General features: G+C 42.3%; 1 protein-coding gene across 5 annotated transcripts in view; it reads right to left on the minus strand.

Moving 5' to 3' along the window:
* SV2C (synaptic vesicle glycoprotein 2C) overlaps window positions 1-24,039 on the minus strand; it is a 455,323-nt gene that overhangs the window by 17,024 nt on the left and 414,260 nt on the right. For all 5 annotated transcript variants that reach the window (XM_032404170.1, XM_032404168.1, XM_032404169.1 and 2 more), the window contains 8 exons: window positions 21,598-21,731; window positions 20,832-20,921; window positions 17,632-17,742; window positions 17,094-17,182; window positions 13,047-13,205; window positions 9,790-9,923; window positions 7,977-8,180; window positions 7,342-7,501 (listed from right to left, as the gene is read on the minus strand). In XM_032404170.1, coding sequence (XP_032260061.1) covers window positions 7,342-7,501; window positions 7,977-8,180; window positions 9,790-9,923; window positions 13,047-13,205; window positions 17,094-17,182; window positions 17,632-17,742; window positions 20,832-20,921; window positions 21,598-21,731 — 1,081 coding nt within the window. The remainder of the gene's footprint in view (window positions 1-7,341; window positions 7,502-7,976; window positions 8,181-9,789; window positions 9,924-13,046; window positions 13,206-17,093; window positions 17,183-17,631; window positions 17,743-20,831; window positions 20,922-21,597; window positions 21,732-24,039) is intronic.

A 24,039-nucleotide genomic window follows, 5' to 3' on the forward strand; every position in this document is an offset into this window, starting at 1 on the left:
CTGTCAAAATACTATACAATGACTTGTATATTCAATAATGCTCACACTTCAAAGATCGATCGTTTTGCTCTGCTCTCCATTTCTTCCCTTACAATGCTTCTCAAAGCTGTCCTGACTTCCCAGCCTCACGGACACATACTCAACTTTGTTTGCTTTTTCCATCAGCCCCAGGTCCCAGCACGAATCCCTACTACTCTCTCCTTTAAGGCCACACCTCAGAATTCGGAGTCAGAGGAAGAAGCATCCTGCGTGGACCACTGAGTCCCAATCACTGTGGTCCTCGGGGACACTGGGAACCCGGCCTCCACAAGGATCCCCAGCTGTCAGTGCAGAGTTGGGATGAAGAGGGAGGATCAAATGGAGGTGGTCGGCTAGGGTGAGAGCTGGGTGAGCGTTTTTGGTTCTCTACTCTCCTGGCCTGAGTTTCTGGATTTCTACTATTACGTGCTGTGCTGACTCTGGATCTTCTTACCTTGATGGATTTACCCCGACTCGACCCTTTACCTTTTCAGATACATCATTCTTCTATAGGCCTCTGTTTTGTTTCCTTTGCCTTCAACTACCTGCCAGGCCACTCTAACCCTACCGCCTGGTCTCCACATATTGTCACCAGCCCAGGTGCCAGGAGAGTGATGTCATAAGAGTGCAGAAGAACAAAGGGATGGCTGCTTGTCTTCAGACATGCATGTGTGTACACTCGTTGACTGTCCCTAAGGTCCTCCTGTCTCTACACATGGGGCCATTTCTCTCCCACCTGCGAATTCAACCCTGTCTGGGGTGCAGAAGTCAACTAAACCTCAAGGTAGGTCAACCCTGATCCTGCCTCAGGATCAACTGTTGCATGATTGGGAGTCTGGCCACTGGGATTTTGCCATGATACTAATGAGCAGGCCCTCATCTTTACCGTCATGCTGGTAACTTAGTTGCTGCCATAACCCCAATTCAAGTCATCAATTCCCATCATCTGTTTGGTCCACCAGCAGCATCTATCACAGCTGATCAATCCCTCTTCCTGAACTACTTTCTTCATGTGGCTCCTAGGACCTAACTCATGCCTTTTCTCTTTACCTCACTCCTAGTTCCTTCTCAGTCTTCCTTCCTCACTTCTCCTCATCAGCTGGACCTCTGAATTCTCCCGTGTCTCCAGACTAAGTCCTCAGAACTCCCCTCTTCTCTACCTACACATCGTCCTTTGATGGCGTCATCTGACATCAGGACTTTAAATTTCTTCTCTATACTGAAAGGGCTCAAATTTTTACCTCCCACCCAGGCCTCTTCCCTGAACTCTGGTCTCATACATGCAACTGCCTAGTTGACATTTCCATCTGGATATTTCATAGCATCTCAGACTTAACAGGAAAAAACTGAGCTCCTGATACTTCCTCCCTAACTTCCCCCTGACACAATCTTCCCTATATCAGCCAAGGTAACCCCAGCCTTTCAGTGGCTCTGGTCAAAAACCCTAAAGTCATTCTGAGTATCCGCCCCCCCACCCCGCCACCGCCTACCCCCCATACCTCACATCCAATCTTTCAGCAATGCCCGTTGGTCTTCCACATATTTGCAGAATCGAACCAATTCTTACCACATCCACTGACACTACTGTCTCTTGCCACAACTGTTGCAGTGCACTCCTCATTGTTCCCCCTGATTCCACCTCAGACCCTCTGTAGTATATTTTAAACACAAAAGCCAGTTCTCCTTTTAAACATACATGAGATCATGTCACTACTTGGCCCCAAACCCTCCAATGGATTTTCATGAAGATCGAAGTCCTTCGTGTCTACTCTGCCCTATTGCCTCTTACCGTCCACCTTGCTTATGCTGCTCCAGAGTGACAAGCTTCTTTGCCCCTCCTCCCACTGGCCTCCAACACTTACAGCTTAGGACCTTCGCACTCACTGTTGCCCCTGCTGTGAATGTTCTCTTCCCAAGTATCTTCCAGCATCTTTGCTCAAATGTCACCTTTTATAGTTGCATATTCTTAGACCATCCTGTTAACAATTGTAAGGTCCCGGACTCCAGGGCTCTCTGTGCCCATATGTAGCTTTATTTTTCTCTATAGCACTAAGGACCATTTGATATAACTACTTTACTTATCTAATTGTTTATTGGCTGTCTTTTCCAAGTAGGACATAAGCTCCATCAAGCCAGGGTTTTCTGCCTGTTTTGTTCACTGCTGTACCTCAAGAACGAGAGTAATTGCTGCCACATGATACATATTCCAAAATCATCCAGAATTTAATGACTTAGTGAAGGAGCACTCTATCCCCAGCTCAGGTGTCTTTCTGGCATCCAAACCTAATAATCCAAATGACTATCAGACATCATGTTGACATGAAAACCCAACACATCCACAATGGCAGCTCATTATCCTCCCGACCCCAGCCCAAACCTGTTCTCTCTCCCTCCTGTGTCCCAGCCTCAAAATGCCCATCACCATCCACTCAACTCTACAAGCAGAAACTGGAATCATCTTTGATGACCTCTTTCCTCACCCTACCATCTAACTTACCATGAAGTTTTGTTTATTATATCTCTAAATATCAGTGAACATGTTGAATGTTGATTTAGCTCCTTTCCTACCCACATTTTTCTGGTTCACATCACTATTTTCAGCGTCCTAACCAGTCCTCCTGCCTCTTTTCTGGCCACCAGAGTAAACTTCTAGCCCTTCTCTGAGCTTGTCCCTCTTCTTCCTAAAACACTTCAAGGGCTCCCCATTGCCCATAGGATGATGCAATTTACAAGATCATTCCTGATTTGCTCCTTGCTTACCTCTGTTAACTCTAGCCTCCAGAAATTTTCAGATAGTATTTCATATTCGTCTGAGATGTTCTTTCTCCATCTCTTTGCTCAGCTATCACCTACTGTTTTTCAGGTCTCAGCTCAGATGTCACTTCTTTCAAGAAGCCCTCTTCTCTGCTTTCACAATACCACGTACTTCCCTCACAATGACCCTGACCTCACTCTATTATACCTGATGTTCACTTGTCCACAAACTCTGTGACAGTAATGACCACAAATGGCTTATTCATGGTTGTATCACAGGCACTCCAAAAAAAAAAAAAAAAAAAAAGGCTGAATGAATAAGTAAACAATATTAAAATTCATATGGAGATGGAGTAGTCATACTTTCATGAGCATTCCCACTAACTACAGCTAAAAATACTGGATATTAAAAAGCAAACATAAGAAGACTCTGAAAGACAGAAAAAAGGCAGAGGTGCTAGGGACCGTAGGTGAGTTCCCTGCATTTTCTTTTGCTCCACTGATCTCAGACAAATCTGAGTTTAGGAGTGGTGAGTTCCCTGCATTTTCTTTTGCTCCATTGATCTCAGTCTCGGAACTGAAGAAGATGGCAATGTGGAAATACCATCAGCAACAGATTATTTAAAAAGCCCCAACAAACCCTGTTCTCTCTAGCCAGAGGACCAGGGTAGGGGCAGCCTAGAAAGACAAAAAATGTTTAGACAATAATCTTTCTCCTCCAAATGAAGACCAAAAAAATTATAGCCCAAATGCCAGCCATACCAGCAAAAGCCTAGGAGAGAGCCTAGACTTCCACCCTCACAAAACTGTGATGTGGTGACTCCATATCACCACCGAAGTGGTATCAGGGAAGGCTCAGTAGGGAGTTTCATCCTTGCTGGCCAGTGATGAGCTCCTTCCCTTCTCCCTTCTTTCCCTCCATGGTATCATGATCGTGAGGGGAGCCTGGACTCCCACTGCTGGCCAACATGAATGAAGATATCCCCCCCTCTTGTGTGTCAACAGAGGCTGAGTGGGGACACTGGATATCTACCTCCACCAGGCAATAATAAGGCACTGTACCCTTTTCTCCACACAGGGAGGTGTCCAGAAACTAAAGGTTTACAAGAGATTTAAAATCTCATACCGTATTGCATGGAGCACTGGGTGTTATAAGCAAACAATAAATCATGGAACACTACATAAAAAACTAATGATGTACTGTATGGTGACTAACATAACATAATAAAAAAAAATAAAGTCTCATATCATAATAGGAAAATGACTTTTCAATTGAATATCACTCATCCTAAGAACAACTGGGAAGATCTCAAACAGACTGAGAAAAAACAATTAAGAGATGCCAACCTAGAGATGACAGAAATGTTAGTATTATCTGACAAAGATTTTCAGGCAGTCAAGATAATAATGCTTCAGTGAGCAATCATGAACACACTTGAAACACATAAAATATAGAAAACATCTAGAAAAAATAGAAAAAAAAAAGCTTAGCGATTAGGCTCAACAGCAGGATGCAGGAGTCAGTGGAAAGAATCAGTGAATTGGAAGAGAACAATAGAAAGTTTCCAATAAGAAAAACAGAGCAAAGAGATTGAAAACAAATTCACCGAACATCAAGGACCTTTGGGACTATCACAAAAGATTTAATACTCATGTCACTGGAGTTCAGGCAGAAGAAGAGAAAAAATATTCAAATATATAATGGCTGAAAGTCTTACAAATTTGTCAAGAGACACAAATCTACAGATTCAAGACGCTGAGTAAACCTCAAACATAATAACCCAAAGAAATCCACACCAAGACCAAGAAAAAATCTTGAAAGCAGCCAAAGGAAACACCCCCTCATCTATTGGGGAAAACACTGAGATTGCTAGACTCCCCCCTTGATCTCAACATGTTGTACATGTTTTCAGAATTTCCCTAACAGCTTCTGAGCAGCAATGCTGCCCTCACCCGCTCCAGGGAACGCTGGCTGTATCAGTCTTTAAAATCTTAGCCTTTCTGCATAATAACAGAAAACTTCATATCATCTCCACTTTAATTTGAGGGGCTCCTAGATAGCTTCTTGTTGGGAGCTGGTCTCTGGAAATAACCAACCATGTGAAGAGAGAGTTGAAACTTTCAGCCTCCCACCTCACCCCTGACTTCTAGGGAGGGGAGAGGTGCTGGAGATTAAATTCAGTCACCAATGCCCAAGGATTTAATCCATCATGCCTACATAATGAAACCTCTATAAATCAAGAGAGCTTCCAGACTGGTGAATGCATTCACCTGTAAGGACGGTGGTAGTGTACCCTAACTAACTCCACGGGAACACGGAGGCTCAGGCACTTCACACTCCTCTGTAGCTCACCCTAGGTACTTCTTTATCTAGTCAATTATCAAACCTGTTTGGGGCTGTGGAAATTCACAAATCTGTAGTTGGCTGGGCAGAAGTGTGAGTTGCCTGGGCCCCCCATTTGCAGCGCGCATCTGAAATGGGGCGGTTTTGTGGGACTGAGCCCTTTAACTTGTAGGATCTGATACCAACCCTGCGTAGTGTCAGAATTGGAGAACTGGTTGGTGTTGGAAAAGACACCATATATTTTGTGTGAGAGAGTATCAAAGAATATACTAAAAAGTTTCCCTAAGCTTCTATTCCAAAAAATGGGTTCCCTCACATCTCCATAAACAAATTGGATCTTATAAGGACTCCACTAAAATGTGTTTGTGAGGGTCCTTCTACCCCCTTTTGTGCCCCTCAAATTATCATGTGCCATAACTGTCCGTGATCTAACCTGGGAGAAAAGCTGAAATGTCATCAGGCAATCATTATGTTACGCTTTCCTTTGATGCTGAGATTTTGAGGATTGAAGAATTATAGTGACATTGACACAGTGGAAAGGTGTGGTCTAAGCAATACATGTGGTCTCTGTCCTGGTTCCTAGCTCCTAAAACCTGAGTGAGAGGCACGCCTTCAGTTATTCATAAGGCACCCCTCTCATGGTGCCTACAGCTCTCCCAGACTTCACCTCCCTCCCTGTTTTCTCTCGCACAGCCACGTCTCCTACTAAAATCTGCGCCCACATTTAGTTCCGTCCTGTTCTCTGCTTCTCAGAGGACCCGAGCAAACAGCAATTTCTGTTTTTACCCACAAAATCTGTTGAATTATAGCAGATCCATGTTTCTCATCGGAGGAACCTGCCCAATTCATTGTTTCTTGCTTTTTGTTTTTTAAGCCAGATTTTGCCATAGAAGAATATTTATCCTTCCATCCCTTACAGTAGAGGGATAAGCAGCTGATTCATCTAAAATAGTATCAAACTCTTACATGTGTAACATAAAGGTATCCGGCTATGCCATAGCGTTGCTTTAACATTAAGGGGTTTATTTTAAATGTATAGTTTAATCCACATCTGGGCCCAGTTTGTAGGAAGAGAGGTTGATAAAAGAATGCTCAGTGGATACTGCAGAGTCTTAATCTTTTTTTTCTTTCTTTCTTCTTCTTCTTCTTTTTTTTTTTTTGGCAGCACCCTCATCCCAACGCCCATGGCATCCACCTCAGGATCTCACTCACAGCAGAGAATTAATGTTTGTTGAATGAATGAAGGAGATGCTGAATGTGGAGTATATGGTTCCTTTTGGAGCCTAAATATTCAATAGGAGGTTACTGAGGGTCTAGTAGAACATTGGATAAGGACAGATCCATAAGAGTTTGAGATGTTCTGCAGGAGATGGGTATATAGTTCCTATAACGTTCCTATATGGTCAGTAATGTTGTTGAAAATTCTTACCCCAAATGTCTCTGCATAATCCTAGGAAAATCCCTCCTCCATTTCAAAGTTCAGAAGATACTGACCCCATCCCTCAGCAGAGAAGGCTCCCATGGTGACAAAGTATACACAAAATAAAAGAAGGAAAAGGCCATTTGTCTTTGCTCATGTCAAATGGGAAAACAGGGCTTCTATTCTTTTAATTATTCAGCTGCTATAACTCGACCCCAAAAGTCTATCTTTTAGTCCTTTCTCTGATATAAGATGCTTTTTACCTTCATGTTGAGACTGATGCATAACTTTCTTCTAATAGGAATCTTTGTTGTTGTTGTTGTTGTTGTTGTAACTGGAAATATCTTGGGCTTTCCTCCAACAGACCAGGAAGGTCAAGAGATATGGTCTAGAGACTTCTCTGTGGTTGCTTAATACAAAGCTCATGCAGACACTTGAAAAGGAAGGTAAGGGTCCTCTCAGGACTGATTAGCAGCTGAAAATGTGGTCCAAGAGAGGCTATTAAATCCTACTCCTCACAACTGCGTTATAGGTTGCTCATATTGTCAGCCAACAAACTAAGTCATGGACACAATTAAATCCCTTCACTAGTTTCACTGCCCGAATACTTATTCCTGCTAGCAACCATATTCCCTGACATTTTCTCTTTAAAAGGTATGAGTGAAAACTACAACCTCATAAACCAGGTATTTTTTTTGGATTTTCACTTCCTTTGGGAAATGACAGTTTGGCTTATTTTTCTATGACCTCTCTGTGGCCCCAAGAAGCCCAGAGTGCCTCTTCCTAGAGGCCCATTTCAACATACCTGCGGTCTGTGGGGTACAGTTCCACAGTGACCACATCCAGAGAGTTCCAGGCCGAGATGGTCAATCCATTATACAGACACAGCACGCCTACCATCATGGACTCACTGCTGCCCAACCAGAGGAAGAAACAGCTGATACCCGAAAGCACCATCGAGCCACCTGCCAAAGAAGCCAACAAAAGGCTGCCATGTTTCCCGCCATCTTAGCAGAGAATGATCCTTGGGTCTTCGACATCTCTCAGCAAAACTGAATCCCAAGGAGAGGCCGTGGCCTGGACTCCAAAAGCTCAGTGGTACAGGTAACCTCACCTGTAAAAAGGTTTGCCTCCCCAACTGCCTTCTGAACACAGCAAGCAGGAAATGCACATCGTCAATTACTCAGCTACTTAAGTGGAAAAATATACATTAGTCACATATAATTAGTTCTTCAGTCTGTTAACTCACGGAAGCACCTCAAATGAAATGTAATTAGACATAATTTTCACTGAAATTTAGTCCTAATGAAAGGTCTTAAGGGATTTCTCCTCATCTCTGTGGGATGCAAATCCCTAAGGAAGCAGGGAATATAGTGGGAACCAGGCTCCCTGGAGATGGCAAGGGCAGCTCTTTTATTTTACATGAAACCAAGTACATACCTAGCATCGTTAAGCGCCCAATTCTGTCCATCAGGAGAGCAGACACAATGTTCCCTGGCAACACGGCCAATGTCCCCAGGAAGTTGACAAAATAAATCCAGTAGGCACTATAGTCATCATCAAAGGTAATCTGGCATCCCGTCTTGTTGTGAAAAAATGAGCAGTTTTGAAATTCGCTATCAGTGAATTTATATGGCTCAAAATCTGTGGACACAAAGACAATTCATCAAGCTCTCTATAGTTGTGCACCAGTCTAAGAAAGCCAGTCAAGAATTCAGAAAAGAAACATGGTATTGTAAACTTGAGGGCTTCAGGGCCTGGCCAAAGCACAGGGGCTAGTCTAGAACCTCACATTACAAGTTGAATAAAAGAATACGTTAAAGAGTCCAGTTATTCTCTGATCTTTTTATGGTTGGCCATCGCTAATTACATTACTTGCTTACTTCTTTATAATGTTACTTTGTTCTAATTATCATGTTAGATAAGTACTATCATTATAGTACTAATAGCTTTCATACCACAATTACAAAAACAGTTTGTTTCAAAATGTGGATGAATCAGCCTTATCACTGCTATTTTATGGGACTTGGAGGCAAAGAGAAGGAACAGGACTTTCCTTGGGCCCACTGAGGCTGAATGTAGAAGTTGGGGTCAAAGTGGAGGAAGGCACAAAGGAGTAAGAGTTGCCCTTATTGGACGGTCACTAGCTGGCAGCAAGGTAGGGCCATACTCCTGCCAGTGCTGGGCTGTTATTTTGGACTCAGAGGACAGACACACCAGAGTGTAGGGGTGGGAAACAAGGGCTCTGCAATCAGATAAAACTGTTAGCTGTTACCAGGTCTAAGAATGTGGCCAAACTGCTTAATTTTTCCAAGTCTCCACTATTATCTCACCAAATGAGATAATGTCTAATGACGGAGAGTAGGAACCAGCATATAGTAGGTGCTCAATCAGTTTCCCCCTGCCCCTCTTTTCCCCTGGGGAGTTTTCCAAACTCCATTACCAGGATTGCACTAAAAAACTATCTGATTAAACACAGCCATGCGTTGTCCACCTCTGTTCGCCGCAGCTCAGGCATGATCACTTAAGTGGACATCAAATTTTGAAGCCAGGATTATAAACAAACAAACAAACAAACTACAGGGTGATTCTTTTCTTCAAACATTACTCAAAGGAGGGGCGCCTGGGTGGCTCAGTCGGTTAAACGTCTGCCTTTGGCTCAGGTCATGATCCCAGGGTCCTGAGATTGAGCCCGGTGTCAGGCTCCCTGCTCAGTGGGGAGTCTGCTTCTCCCTCTGCCCCTCCACCCACCTGTGCTCTCTTTCTCTCAAAGAAATAAATAAAATCCCTTTAAAACATTACTCAAAGGATTTTTTTTTTTAAAGAGAGAGAAATTGTGCACACACATGAGCAGGGTGGGTGGGGGTGGGGCAGAGGGAGAGAGAGAGAGAGAATCTTAAGCAGGTTCCATGCTCAGTGTGGAGTCTGACACTGGGCTCAATCTCATGACCCTGGGATCACGATCTAAGCTGATATCAAGAGCCAGACGCTCAACCGACTGAGCCACCCAGGCGCCTCAGGATTTTTTTATTTTAACTTGGAACTTCAGCAAGTCCCATTTGCATTAAATCTGACAGAGACAAATAATAAAAGCTTAACTATGATCCAGTCTGATTAAGGAAATCCATTCCTTTACACTTCAATTTCTACTTTCCCCGAGCGCCTCTGCCCACACTATCACAGGAGTATCACGTTTCTGCCAAGAACTGGGCCATTTGAAGAGGCCCCAGGCACGGCTAAGTAGCACACCTACCTGTGTTGTCAAAAACGGTGTCAATAAATGTGCAGTTCTTGAAGTAGGTGTTGACTGAAGTCACATCCTCAAAGAGGCAGGCCTTAAAAAGTGAATCTTTGAAAGTTACAGATTTGAACTTCATCCCTAGAAATCTGCCCAAAAAACACACAGAAAAATTCTTATCAATGACTGTGTCCATCAGGGTTCAAAGTGAAGTCAAACAGGTTTAGAAATCTGATGCCCCACTATGGACTCTCCATAAAGACATTAGTCTCTGGATCTTCTAGGCTCTTAGCTTCCCCTCTTCCTCATGCAGCCTGTCCTTTGGCTATCTCCTGGCTCACCGATATTATTTTCCAGCAGAAGAGCTGGCATTCAAGATAACTTCATTTAGCTTTGCAATGTTGGTAAAAGATTTTGTGGAGTATGCTATTGAAGGTGGAGAGTTTGGAGATTAACTGTGGCTACCGATTCCTTATTTTTAATCCTATCCTCTTGCTCTTGATCATATGCCTTTATTTGAAAATTCTCTATTTGAGGTTAATGGCTCTAACTGAAGAATGTGCTCCCATGCTCACTTTTAATGGAAGTCTGTTTCCTAAGCTAAAAATTCAAGGCTTCTTCATTCTCCTATAGGGATTTCTGATTATTCTGAAGAAACAACATGAGAATTCTGCTTCATTTATATGAGGAATGATGAACTCAGGGCTCATAGAAAGAAAAACTCACAGGTCACTCTCATTTCCATGAATATTTTTCTTCTCAAAGCCAACAGGTATTGCTTGAACCAGGCAGAGTGATGAGAGAGTTTTGCTCTTTTGAAAAAGTGTAGAATGATGAAACCTGCTCAGATACCTTTTTGGGTGCTGCGGGGCGGGGGGGGGGGCGGATTCTAGATGGTGAAGATGATAATAGTCGTGATGATCCTAACATCTTAAAAGAGTCTACGACTCAGATCTGTCCGTGTTGATAAGGACTCCCAGAAGACAGGGATCAATAGTCATACTGTGTCTCGGTAAGTTATTAAGAGACCATGAATGTATACTTAGCCAGTCACTGAGATGAAAATGCTTGTTCACCTGGGCAATAAGTTATTATACCAAATACCACTCGGGGCAGAAAGGGTCTGAGCCTCCCAGGCAAGCAAGCTGACTGACTTAAAAGCTATATACTCTTTAGTACTTTCAAAATTGTTCTCACCTTAATGCCTGATTGTATTCGTCAGCTCAAGGCGCACTGTGGCCTAACACACCACCATCTTAAAAAGTAATCTTATTTCAACCTCTACTCCAAGGGTCCAGAGTAAAACCATCTAAACCATAAATTTATCCACTAAAGAAGGATAATTAATGGAACTTTTTTTTTTTTTTTTTTGAGAGAGAGAGAGAGTGAGCAGGGAAGGGGCAGAAGGAGAGGGAGAAAGAATCCTAAACTAGCTCCACACTGAGTGCGGAGCATGATGTGGGACTTGATCTCACGACCCTGAGATCATGACCTGAGCCAAAATCAAGAGTCGGACGCTTAACCTACTGAGCCACACAGGTGCCCCAATAATGGCACATTTTAAGAATATTAGCAATTTTCTGAAACAGAACTGAATTTTGAAAGGGAAAACCATTTTAGGTTTTTTATGAATAGATAATATGTACACAGAGTACACAGGGAACAAAATTGAAAACATAGAAAAAGGATAAAGTAAGTCTTTTCCCAGCCATCCTCAACTCTCCCAGTTCTTTTGCCCAGAGATGGCCAGTGTGGCCAGTTTCTTGTGTGCTCTTGAGGAGCATTCTATTTATGGAGTGCTAGCAAGTGAGACACACTATTCTACACCTTTTGCTTTGCTTCATGATAGTCTACCCTGGAGGCTATTCCAGATCAGTACCACAGCATTGAAAAGTGGTGCCATTTTATGATACTGAATAGGAAAGCTCTTTGTAAAAAAAAGGAGTTAGCTAGTGGCATTTCCCATTTCCCTGAAAGACAAACAAAAAATCAATAAAAATTCTATCACCTTCTAAAATAAATATATATGTTTTACAGGGATTTTAATACTATTAAAATGGCTAATCCTTATATTGCTAATGTAAAAAATTTCCTAGTGGTGACTGAAGAATCGGTTTAGAACTTTAATAAGCATCATTTAAAATATGTCAGAGACACAAACATATCAGACATTTCTAATGGAGTAACAATACTTTTAAAAATAAATGAAGTAAAATTTTACCCTGCCATTACCGAGCACGGGACTCTAAGGTTTCCATGGAAAAACAAGCACAGACTCTGGTTGGTATTTTATGTGGGAGAGTGAAGGTGATCCTACATGGCTTGCATAAGGATTAGGCCCCTCGTGGAACTGCCAATTTAAACAATTCTCTCCTACTTCATAATTCTCCCTTTCATTATAGAAACCATAAGCATCCTATAGAATTCTTTTTCATCCTTCCAAAGTGGTTTTGCCCTGCAGAACTTTGTTCAGTTTTTAAAAAATTTTTACTTTTACCATTTCTGCCTTTGGCACAATTTCCTAAGAATGATGTAAACCATCAGGAGCTCACATCAGCCATTATTTGCTCAGAAAACAACTAACAGATAGAAACAAATGGCCTTGTCTATCCCTTTCCCTCCCTGAAAGAATGCACTGGAACCACTTCCTGAGCCAGTTCTCTCTCCTTATCAAGATGCATTCCAGATTCCATCTTCAAAAACGTCCTTTGCTAACTTATTCCATATTTTCAAAGCCCTGAACTTTGGGGAATCATTCCTGTTCTCTAAGGGAAAGTCTTCCTGATACAATGTAGTGCCACTTCTTGATTCAGCCTCCTGGAGAAGGAAGGGCTTCTGAAAAGTGGTCCCCTTTTTCAGGGGTGGGAGACAGGCATCAAGTTACACTTCGGGTTTCTTCTCTGAATTAAGTAACACCATCACCCATCTTATTTCCTCATACTCCTCACTCTTCTCCTCTATGACTTATTTCTGTGGCTTTCCAGCGTCTCTCTGAATTTTCTCTTCATACCAGTTAATTCCGCTACTTCACAAATGTGAAGCAGCGTTTTCAGAAGCAGTTTTAAGCCAAGGACTGATACACATACACCTTTTTTTTTAAAGCTCATTTGGACGTGTTCAAATTCAGTTTGAAAATGACTAGCGTACAAACTAAAATAACAAAAAACCAAAAAATAAGCAAACAACAGTGCATGCTTCCATGCAGCGACGGCTCAGAAGAAAGACATTTTTCAGAACAGACAGCAAATTAAGTTATTTCAAAGTTTCTGGACCTGCCATTGTCGTATTCTGCTCCCGTGTGCAACTGATTTGCCATTGTAAAGTTAACACTGAAATTTGAAAATTTCTCTCTCTCGATCTTTTCAATGGGCAACATGTTCACCTGCAGATGTTTAATGACATCAGGGAACCACACAGATAATCCATAGTACCTGCAAAGACAAAGACATGGGAGTATGTACGGGTGCTGGCACACCTGGTGGTAGTGACCCCCCCCCATTTTCAGAGAGGCAGGGGTTCCTGGAGAAGCACTTGTGATTCTGATCGGCTCCCTGCAACACAAGGAATCATCCAGCAGTCATCTGTACTGTCCCCTCCCCGCCATGCGTCAGTCTGCAAAAATCACACTGGAGAGACTCCCTGGGAAGCCCCACGGATAGGGGTCCTGCACTCTGCCTTTGGGCAGGGACCTGCAACCTACACCAACACAGGGCTCCCTGACCCTGATGTTCTTCTCATCACCCCAGGCCTCACTGAGGAACCCCATCTCCTAGTCTGCTGGTACAAACTCCTGGGCTCCCAAAACTCTTGAGTACTGTTAAAGAATAACCTCTTTACTAATGGGGACTATTTCTTGGTGCCTACATTACTGTGATACTATTAGCCCGAGGGCAGAGACCCATTTCTCAAATGGTTCAAGGCTGGGAAAAGGGTCATTCGGGTTATTATCTGAAAATCCAGGTTATTCCCACATTCTACCGTACCCTCTTACGTAGGACTCTAGCAGGGGGCAGCTCAGCCATTCTGCTGTGCTCTTTAGTACAGCAGTCTCTAACCACAGGTGGCTACTGAGCACTTGCTGGGTTATAGGGTAGCTCTACTTCTAACTTTCTGAGGACTCTCCATACTGTTTTCCAGAGTGGCTGCACCAGCTTGCATCCCCACCTACAGTGCATCCTCCCCAACACCTGTTGTCTCTTATGCTGATTTTAGCCATTCTGACAGGTGTAAGGTGATATCTCATTACAGTTTTGATTTGTATGTCCCTCATGATCAGTGATGGTACATTTCATGTGTCTGTGGGCCATTTGTAGGTCTTTGGAAAAATACCTATGATCCAGCAATTGGGTATTTACCCAGAGAATACAAAAATACGAATTTAAAGGGATACATGCACCCTGATGTTTATAGCGGCATTATCTACAATAGCCAAATTATGGAAACAGCCCAAATGCCCATTGACTAATGAAGGGATAAAGAAGATGTGGGGTGTACGTGTGTTTACATATATGTACATATAAATGGAATATTACTTGGCTGTAAAAATGAATGACATCTTGCCATTTGCAACAATGTGGATAGAGCTAGGGAGTATTATCCTAAGTGAAATAAGCCAGTCAGAGAAAGATAAATACCATATGATTTCACTTATATGTGGAATTTAAGAAACAAAATAAACAAGCAAAGGGGAAAAAAAAGAGAGAGGAAAACCAAGAAAGAGACTCTTAATTATAGAGAACTGATGGTTACCAGATGGGAGGTGTGTGTGTGTGGGGGGGGAGAATGGATGAAACAGGTGATGGGGATTAAGGAGTGTGTTTGCTGTGATGAGCACCAGGTATTGTATGGAAGAGTTTTAGTTGTACAACTAAAACTAGTATTATACTGTGTGTTCACTAAATGGAATTTGAATAAAAACTAAAAAAAACAAGAAATGTGGCTAATCCAAATGAGATCTGCTGTTAAGTATAAAATATCAAATTTGGAGACTTAATGAAAAAAAGAATGTAAAATTAAGTCATTAATCATTTTTATATTGATTATATGTTGAAATTACACTACTTTGGACATAATGAGCTAAATAAAGTATCTTTTTAAAATTAATTTCATCAGTTTCTTTTTATTTTCTTTCATGTGGCTGCTAGGAGATTTAAAATGACATATGTGGCTTGCGTTTTATTTCTATTAGAGAGCGCTGCTCTAAGTTGGTGGTTCCCGAAATAGGATCTCTGGATGAGCAGCATCAGCATCGCCTGAAAACCCATTACAAATGCAAACTCTTAGGTGCTATCCGGAACGGCTGCATCAGAAACTCTGGAGATGGAGTCCTCCAGGTGATTCTTCGGATGCACACTCATCTCAGCCTGAGGTGCCCCATGTCTAATATCAGAGCAATGACAGTACCCACCTTCCTTACTCTGGTTAAATGGGATGCAAAGCGCCTAGCACATAGTGAGTGCTCAAAAGACTTCAGTGTTTATCCTCATCACTGTCATCAAGATTTCTAAAACATCTCTGCCTTAGGATTCCATAGATCTCCAACCCCTTCTTTTCATAGAGCATGACTGAATCACTGTGGGGGTGTGAGTGGTGGCCACTAAAGCAGAAATGACTCAGGGATGGAACATCAATCACACTGCTCTCCACTCATACTCAGGACAAAAATCTTTGAAAGTGGCAACAATGAGGGAAGCATGCTAGCCTGGAACATACATCATCAATGATGTGGAGGAGTTTCAGCTAATTTTTCATTTATTCAGTGAACATTTACTGAATATCTACCAAATGCTAGCCACTCTTTAACATTTCAGGGATATTACAAGGAAACCATAAAGCTTAAAATGTGGTCAGCAATAAATAACAAAATGTTAGCAAACCATGTAAATCTCCACATCAAGAACAGAACTTTTGACTACTTATCTTTGTACCTCGTTGAGTGTTTAGAACATAGTAGGCACTTTTTAGCCTTCTCTGCCTTCATTGATTAATGCGTCTTCTAGAACTTGAGTGGGAGTTACTTTACATATTCCGAATCTACCCTCTTAACTTGGAAATAAGGAAATAAAACTTGGTAGTGTCTCCAAGTCACAGAGCAGAATGAGGTATTAGGTCTTCTGATCCACACGTTCCTTGTCTCTCCATTTACCACCCCTCACGGCACTATGAAAGATCAACCATCTTTGATCACTCACCTGTTTTAACTTAGGGATGTTTACAGATAGAACCTGCAGCATAGATGTTGAGCTCTACTAGGGCATTAAGAGCCAAGTGACTTGAAAGTATAGGGTATTATCTAACTGCCTCTTTTAAACAGTAAATTACACAAAATAGAGTTGGACACAAATATTCTAAAGCCATTAGCAAATAAAATTCTGCTATTTTCTTCCTATCTCCTCTTTTCTTAGAACACACATATGGTGGTTCTATTCATTCAGTAACTACTTATTGAGCACTTACTATGTGCCGGGGGCATACAGGAGTGAACAAGACAGTTTAAAATCCCTGTTCTCACTGAGCTTCCACAGAAGGGGAGACAGAGCTTTATTCTCTAGAGAATAAAGAAATTTTTTTGTATATTAGAAGATGGAAGGTACTTTGGGGGAATAATAAGGCTGAGAAGGGGGTAGGGAGTGCTGAGGGGCTGCAATTAAGTAAGTGCTTAAGGAAGGTGACCCTGAGAAGGTGACATCTGAGCCAAGTCTCAAAAGAGGTGAGGAAATGAGCGGGGCAATGTCTGGGGAGCAGTGCCAAGGCAGTTCCCTGAGATTGGAACGTTCTGGCATGTTCAAGGAAAAGCAAGGAGGCCAGTGTGGCTGGTGCCAAGCAAACAAGGAGAAGAGGGTAGAGAAGCTATGGGGAGCAAATCACCCATAGTCTCGTCAGACTTTCCAAGGACTATTGGTTTTGTCACCCAGTGCTGTGATAAGATGAAGTAAGTCATTTATTTATTTATTTATTTTAAAGATTTTTATTTATTCATTTGACAGAGAGACACAGTGAGAGAGGGAACACAAGCAGGGGGAATGGGAGAGGGAGAAGCAGACTCCCTGCTGAGCAGGGAGCCCGATGTGGGCTTGATCCCAGGACCCTGGGACCATGACCTGAGCCCAAGGCAGACGCTTAACGACTGAGCCACCCAGGCGCCCCAAGGTAAGTCATTTATAAAAACTGTCATGGTCAGCAAATCTAAACTGAAAAAAAAAAATCTTTCCTAATATATTAACAGCATTAAACAGTGTAAGAAAGGAGAGCCGCATGACTGAGAGTTACCGTGTGGAAATGTAAAGATTTCACTCACCAAGAACTGAAATATTACTTACCCAAAGGACAGGGTGAACCAAACAATTGTAAGTTTTATCGTATTTTCCCTGACGGGGTAGTTGAAACATCTCATGAAAGTCAACCAAATCTGTGAAATGTTCAAGAGTTAGTTTTCTTGTGTGGTTATGCAGTGAACCCACTCCCCAATCCCCTTCACCAGTTATAAAAACACTGACTTTTCTTTTAGCCAGATTCATTGGAACTTCAAATGTCAAGGCTGAAGGCTCTAGGAAACCAAATCCTGCAAGCTTCACTTTTTTAGCTGCCTGGAAGCCAAGGGACAAAGTAACTTAAAACTTCAGTGTGTCCCAGCCCTGCCAAGACTCCTTGCCTAGCACCTTCCCTTCCCAAAGATGAAATGTCTTGTCCAGCCCACTTATCCCAGGACGGTCCTTTCACCTGGTCCCAGTGCAGGCAAATGAGGTGTCCTGGACAGCAGGGGGCACAGGGCCACGCATGGCGGCCATGATCAACCCTGTTCTGACCAACTTCAAAGGTGACATGTTGGCCGGCACTCGGGGCGGGTCTGTTACTTACTCCATAGAGTTCCGTGCGGATCCGGACAAAACACCTTCTGTACCACGTGCCTGTGTCACTCTCAATTTCAATCAGCTCATCTATTTGTTTGGGGGTTTTGATTCTGTGGACCTGTAGAGAACAACACAGTGCCACGTGCTGAGTTTTTTGTTTTGAGAGGAGCAAATCCCAACTCCCACAAAAGTAAGCAGGTATCTGATAATCATTCCATTCCTACATGAGACCATGGGCGTAAGTACACACATCCCAACACCACCTAAAAGAACTGCATAAAGAATGAATAGGAGGGAATACCACGGAGCAAAGGCAGAAGAACAGGGAGGGATGGAGTAATATGAACCCCAAATGTCCTTTGGAAACCATAAAGGCACACATTTCGCAGATAAAACATTCAGAGAGATTAGCTTCTGCAATAAGAATTATTTTGCTTGGACTGAAGTGATTGTACATACTTCACATTGGAGCCTACTGATTTGATACATTTGGCCCCTCAACATAGTTCTTAAAGCTTCCTCATCCAACTTGTATTCTTAAAAGTTATCTTTATATTTTATGCCCCTTTTTTCCTTTTCCTATAGCCTAACACCACAGCGGCTGGTCAGCAAATGGCCACAGGCGAGCCTGGTGCAGAGTCGAGAGAATGAATTCTGACAGATTCTTCCGTGACAGAGGGGGCATAAATGATGGGAGACCACTGTGAAAAGTTGCATCTAGAACTTAAGTTAGCCTCTTCTGCTCAGGAAAAGAACCTAGACATGGGAGAGGCAATGCTTTCAACACAGAGAATGAAGCCTGAAAACAGAAAAAATAGAAATAAAAAAAAAGAATGGTTCCTTTTGTGGACCTGTCCCATCTTATGCTGTTAGTCAATATTTATGTAACTTTTGAGAGAGAACACAGCAATTGCACAAATGTGACCCCTGCCAGGGATCACTTTTGAACACTTTTGAACTTTTGAACACTTTTTTTCTGGAGATTCTGCCCACATCCAAAGCAGCACTTCTTTTGTGAGAATCCAGATACCCAGGCTGTCTTTTGACAGTGGTCATTTGGGGACCCTCAGCATCTTCCAAATTATGCAAGGTAAGCAGCAGACTCTTCCTGGCTCTGTCAACAAAGAGGTCTGTATTTAATGAAAATAATGTCTGAGTTAAATGTGGGATTCCAAATAGAGTCAGCTCAAAATAACCCATGGAGGCATTATTCTGTGATACTCTAGATTTTTTTAAACCACAGAGGTGTTCTTATCACTCAACATACTATTTTGGGGAGGCTTCTTCTTCTCTACTCATCAATGTTTGTTTGTTCATTCATTCACGGGCACCCACTGTGTACCAGGTCCAGCACTAGACTACAGAGATGCAAACATAAAATATCCATTACTGACATCCTCTCAGCAATTACCATACAAAGAAAAAAACCTCTAATGGAGATCTATATTGGATGGGAGAGATGTATTTTATAGAACACTCAAGTTGTCTTGGGAATGAGAGAGGCCTTCATGGACTGAATCTAAGCTGGGACTTATGGAGAAGTATGTCATTTACCATGTGTGTAAACCACTTGGAGGCCATTCCAAGCGTGAGAGATACCATGTGCAAACATCCTGAGTTGTGAGAGAAAACAAGGTATTGGCCAACTACAAAGAGTTTTAGATTCCTGAAGAATAGTCCAAGGGCGGAGGGCAGTGAGTAAAGAGGGCTGAAAGAAACCAGCGGCAGTAGGGTCAAAAGTAAGGAACAATGAGGAGTGATATTTAGGATAGAAATAATAGGACAGAGTGATTCCTTGAATATTATGGGGATAAAGGGGAAGAAAGAAATAGGGTAGTTGTAAAGTTTTCCGGTTTGTGGTACTGGTGGTATCTTCTGGTAGAATTTAGTAAAAAGAAGAAGCTTGAAGACTCTTAAGGTGCTAAATTCAGACTCAGAAATTCAGATGTGAAAGGACATAAAAGGATGTCCATAAAGGCCTTCAACATGTATGTCTGGAGCTCAGGAGAACTGTCCATTAGGAGATAGAGAGCTAGAATCAGCTAAGGAAAGCATATAGGATTAAAAGAGAAATTAGCTAAAAATAGAGTCCTGGAAAACAGTATTTAAGGTAGGGGCATAAGAAGAAGAGCTTTAAAAGAAGGCTTTGGAGGAATGCATGCAGATTCACTATATTGTAGGCATAATAAGGAAAAAGACAAATTTGTCATGGTGGAATCATGTAATGACTTTAAAAGTCACATAATAAATGACTCTGAGTTTATCCATTCTTTTGGAGTCTTCCCCCCTGTTCTCACCTAATCTAGTAACAACATGGATGACCATGTGTGAATTTGGTAACTCAAACCTTCTGGAGGAAAAAGCAGGTAAGTAGCACAGTGAGGCCCTGGAGAGACTCTCCTTCTCAGAAGATCCCTCTGGTAAAGGGTTTTTCCCTCATGTGGCTAAGAAGGGTTAAGTGACATTGAGTATCTAGATGATGCCTCAAGATTCCTCTAGCCTTCTGATCCTTTCATTTAAAAAAAATCCTTCCTCTGTTGTGCATCTGCTTAAAAGAAGGGCCTATTCAAAGACTTTCAGGTCCTCAATGGAGAACATCCATTACTGACTTTCGTTTCTCCATGACATTGCATAAAAAATTGTGCTAATGAAGAATGTGTGGTAATTTAGATAAAGGCCAAACTTAAGTCTATATTTACAATATGAAAAATTTGTTTCCTAAGTAAAAATGAAATAAATAAGATGTCAACAGACTGTTTAATGAGGAACTATTTCATATGTTTTAACACCTGTAGTTGGTGTTATTTATAAGATACTGAAGATGTTATTTATGTCTCCCGATGTCTTACTGTATATCTGCCTAAACCTATTTCAGACAAAACATTATTAGTCTAAATGTATGACTGCCTATGTAAAAAGATTTAAACCACTGTTCCTTCCAAAAAATTCCATCCATCCAATTTTCATTAATTTAGACTGGCTTTCCCCATTGATAATAGACTTGGTAACTAGAAGCTGTAAGAACATTCCATGCAGAGTGAATGGTACACACAGAGCCAGTGAGTGCAACATGTCTAAGTGAAGTGGAATATGAGGAACCAAAAGATGAGTGTAGCTGGTGTACAGAGAAAAATTTACAATCTGGCCTTTTCAGAAAAGGTTCCCTGGCCCCTGGCATAGAAGATTCACTGAGAAGCAGGTACTCACCGAGAAGACTTTCTCAGGCTGACCCCGTGCTCTCATGTTTGTGTCATGAATTAACTTCAGGATCATCCACGCTTCATCATGTTTTCCAACCTAAGTAATGTGAACAGACACTGAAGGGCTAAAAGGTAAAACACTTATACTCCCTGATTTTCCAATAACCATCTTGTGTTGTCAGAGCAAGTTGGGTGTAATTGCACAAATGGGATATCCCACTGGATATCCCTAAATACCTGAGCAGTTCAATGGATGTGCCTAGAACTAGAAATAGCATCTTTTTTTTTTTTTTAAAGATTTTATTTATTTATTTGACAGAGAGAGAGACAGTGAGAGCAGGAACACAAGCAGGGGGAGTGGGAGAGGGAGAAGCAGGCTTCCCGCGGAGCAGGGAGCCCGATGCGGGGCTCGATCCCGGGACCCTGGGATCATGACCTGAGCCGAAGGCAGACGCTTAACGACTGAGCCACCCAGGCGCCCTAGAAATAGCATCTTTAGCTGCTAAAAGTTCATGTATAAAAAAGACAAAGTCTCTTCACTGAGTGAAAAGTTACTTGCTTGAGGAGGAACATTAGTGCTTTCAGGCCACGAGGCAGCTTTTTCACACACGGGTCTTTTAAAGCATGTCTCCACAAAACCAACCCCTCCATGGTTCCATGGTAGGCAAGGGAAAGCGTACCTCCTAGAGAGGCAAACACACTTTCCTAGAATTAACAAGGAACTTTTTCCAATGTGTGTGGCTCCCTTAGATATTCACAGTAATACATGTTACCTCCAGCAAGAACCGTGGGCTTTCAGGCATGAATGTGAGGGCCACCACCGAGGAGACACAGGGGAGCGCACAGACTATCACGAACACACGCCAACTGTGAAACTGGTAAGCTGACCCCATGCTGAAGCTCCATCCTAGAAAAGAAAGAATGGAAGAGTGAAGGACAGCACCTCTCAGATGGCCTGCTGGGAAAGCGAGGACCCTCCCCCCAATCACTGTGGGTATCTACACTGCGAATGTATTGTCAAGTCTCAATACTCACAGAAGAATGAGATGATCTGGGCATTAGCCATGGTGACCAGCTCAACTTTACAACCACCAATAGCAGTGGTGAGAGAAAGAAACCAAAGGGGTCAGGGCTTAAGTATAGGGGTACATGTGTGTTTCTGCACAATCGAATTCCAAAGGCCATGATAAAGTAATCTGGAATATTTTTCCAATAGACCTCTGTGCTGGGGCATGTTCTGTTTGCTCTTCCGGGTCACTGCCCCACCCCCCCCTCCCCGCTGTGTGCCGGGAAATGGACTGCTATGGAGGCATCAACTGGCTCCCTTGACCATTGGCTTCCACTGGGTCTGGCATGGTGGGAACAGCATTCAAGATATTTATTTCCCTTGTTTCCCTTCTCCCTTCCCCTGGCTGGGGGGAGATTTGGCAGTTGGTATGCTCACCCCCTGGGACCTTCTCCTACAGCCACGGCTCTTGTCAGCTTTTGGCAATCCCTCCATCCTGGTGTTCTTTGAAGCACAGGTAGGTACAAGATGCCCTCCTGCTGCTAGCTCCTAGGTGCTTTATTATTCCCTCTTGGTTTCTTTTCTTTTCTTCTTTTTTTTTTTAAGATTTTATTTATTTATTTGACAGAGAGAGAGGCAGCGAGAGAGGGAACACAAGCAGGGGGAGTGGGAGAGGGAGAAGCAGGCTTCCCGCGGAGCAGGGAGCCCGATGCAGGGCTCGATCCCAGGACCCTGGGATCATGACCTGAGCTGAAGGCAGACGCTTAACGACTGAGCCACCCAGGCGCCCCTCTCTTGGTTTCTTTTCACTGTTTCCACGTGACTCTTCAGTGATCCCCTGTGAGGGTGTCCTTGGTTTCCTGCCAGCACCCTGACCAGTACAATTGTGAAGAAATGGCAGGTGCGGTATCTCTCCATATGCACATGTCATAAAATAGATCAAGACAATCTAAAATTTCTAAATAGTATTTTTACTCTAATAAAAACAAGCATAATGGGATACAAACAGAAATCTCTTTAAAAACTAAAAGGAAAACTGCTGAGAATAAACGGAATCCCACTGCCAGAGTCCCCTAGTTATATAGCTAAGTGTAAGAACTAAATAAAAGCTGAAATGAAATAATAAGTAAAAAATAATATTAATAAAATTTAAATAACAGTGAAAAAAAAGAACTAAAGGAAGCCAATATTTGAATGAATATAAAATGGTTGAAAGCTAAATTCAAACATGATTCTAAATGAGAAATAATGAGGGATATCAAAACTAATTGAAAACAGAGCAGAAATTTATAGAGATATAGATGAATTACACACGGCAAAATTTTAGGTTTTGGCAATACTTGGCACTTATAAGGCCTTTTGTGAATAAAAGTCAGATATTTTATACCCCATCCCCAGGAGAGCAGTGTACTTATTCATTATTTACACAGAAGCCAAGTGAGATTCTGAGGGTGATGTAACTTCCTCAGGGTCACAAAGCTGAAGTTACACATCAGCATCTTCTCCACCAGGATTTGAGGCAGAGTCATATACCACACTCAGCCTCATGTGCATGCACACTTGCTCATAAACACAGAATTTGTTGACAAATGATGTAAACATCAATGACATGGTACATCAATCTTAGATTCATAAACATTTTCTGGGAATTTAATACCTGATGGTTATGCGAATTGGTAAATTAACCACATCATGAACTTTAGGAGGGCATGTCTACTCTCAGTGTTTTCTGTAGCAGAAGTTCCGAAGTCCCAAATATCCAAAACACAGAAAAAAAAAATTGATGGAATAGAGAAAACATACCTTGTTCACTTCACATTTGATCTGAAAGTTTCTTGTAATGAATATCTTTTTTAAAAGCTCTAGATCCTATTATTTTACATACTGGATAAAAAAGAAAAGCTTTAGATGGCTGAGTGAAGCAAATGCAAAGCTACAGCACAGGACTACATCACACTAGTGGATAAAGCTGGAAGCTTCTGGCGCTAGGACAGGGCTCCCTCCCTGCCCAAAGATGTCCTCGTCCCCATGCCCAGACCTGTGACTACATTACCATATATGGCAAAGGTACCTTGCAGGGGGGATTCAGTTAAGGATCCTGAGGTAGACTGATGACGTCATAGAGTGGGGCCTGACTTACATAAGCAGAAGAGCCTTTTCATAAGAGAAAGAGAGGGAAGGAGATGTGATGAAGGAAGTTGGAGGTCAG

This window comes from Phoca vitulina, unplaced genomic scaffold, assembly GCF_004348235.1.
Source record: "Phoca vitulina isolate PV1807 unplaced genomic scaffold, GSC_HSeal_1.0 scaffold6, whole genome shotgun sequence".
In the NCBI taxonomy this organism is placed as follows: Eukaryota; Metazoa; Chordata; class Mammalia; order Carnivora; family Phocidae; genus Phoca; species Phoca vitulina.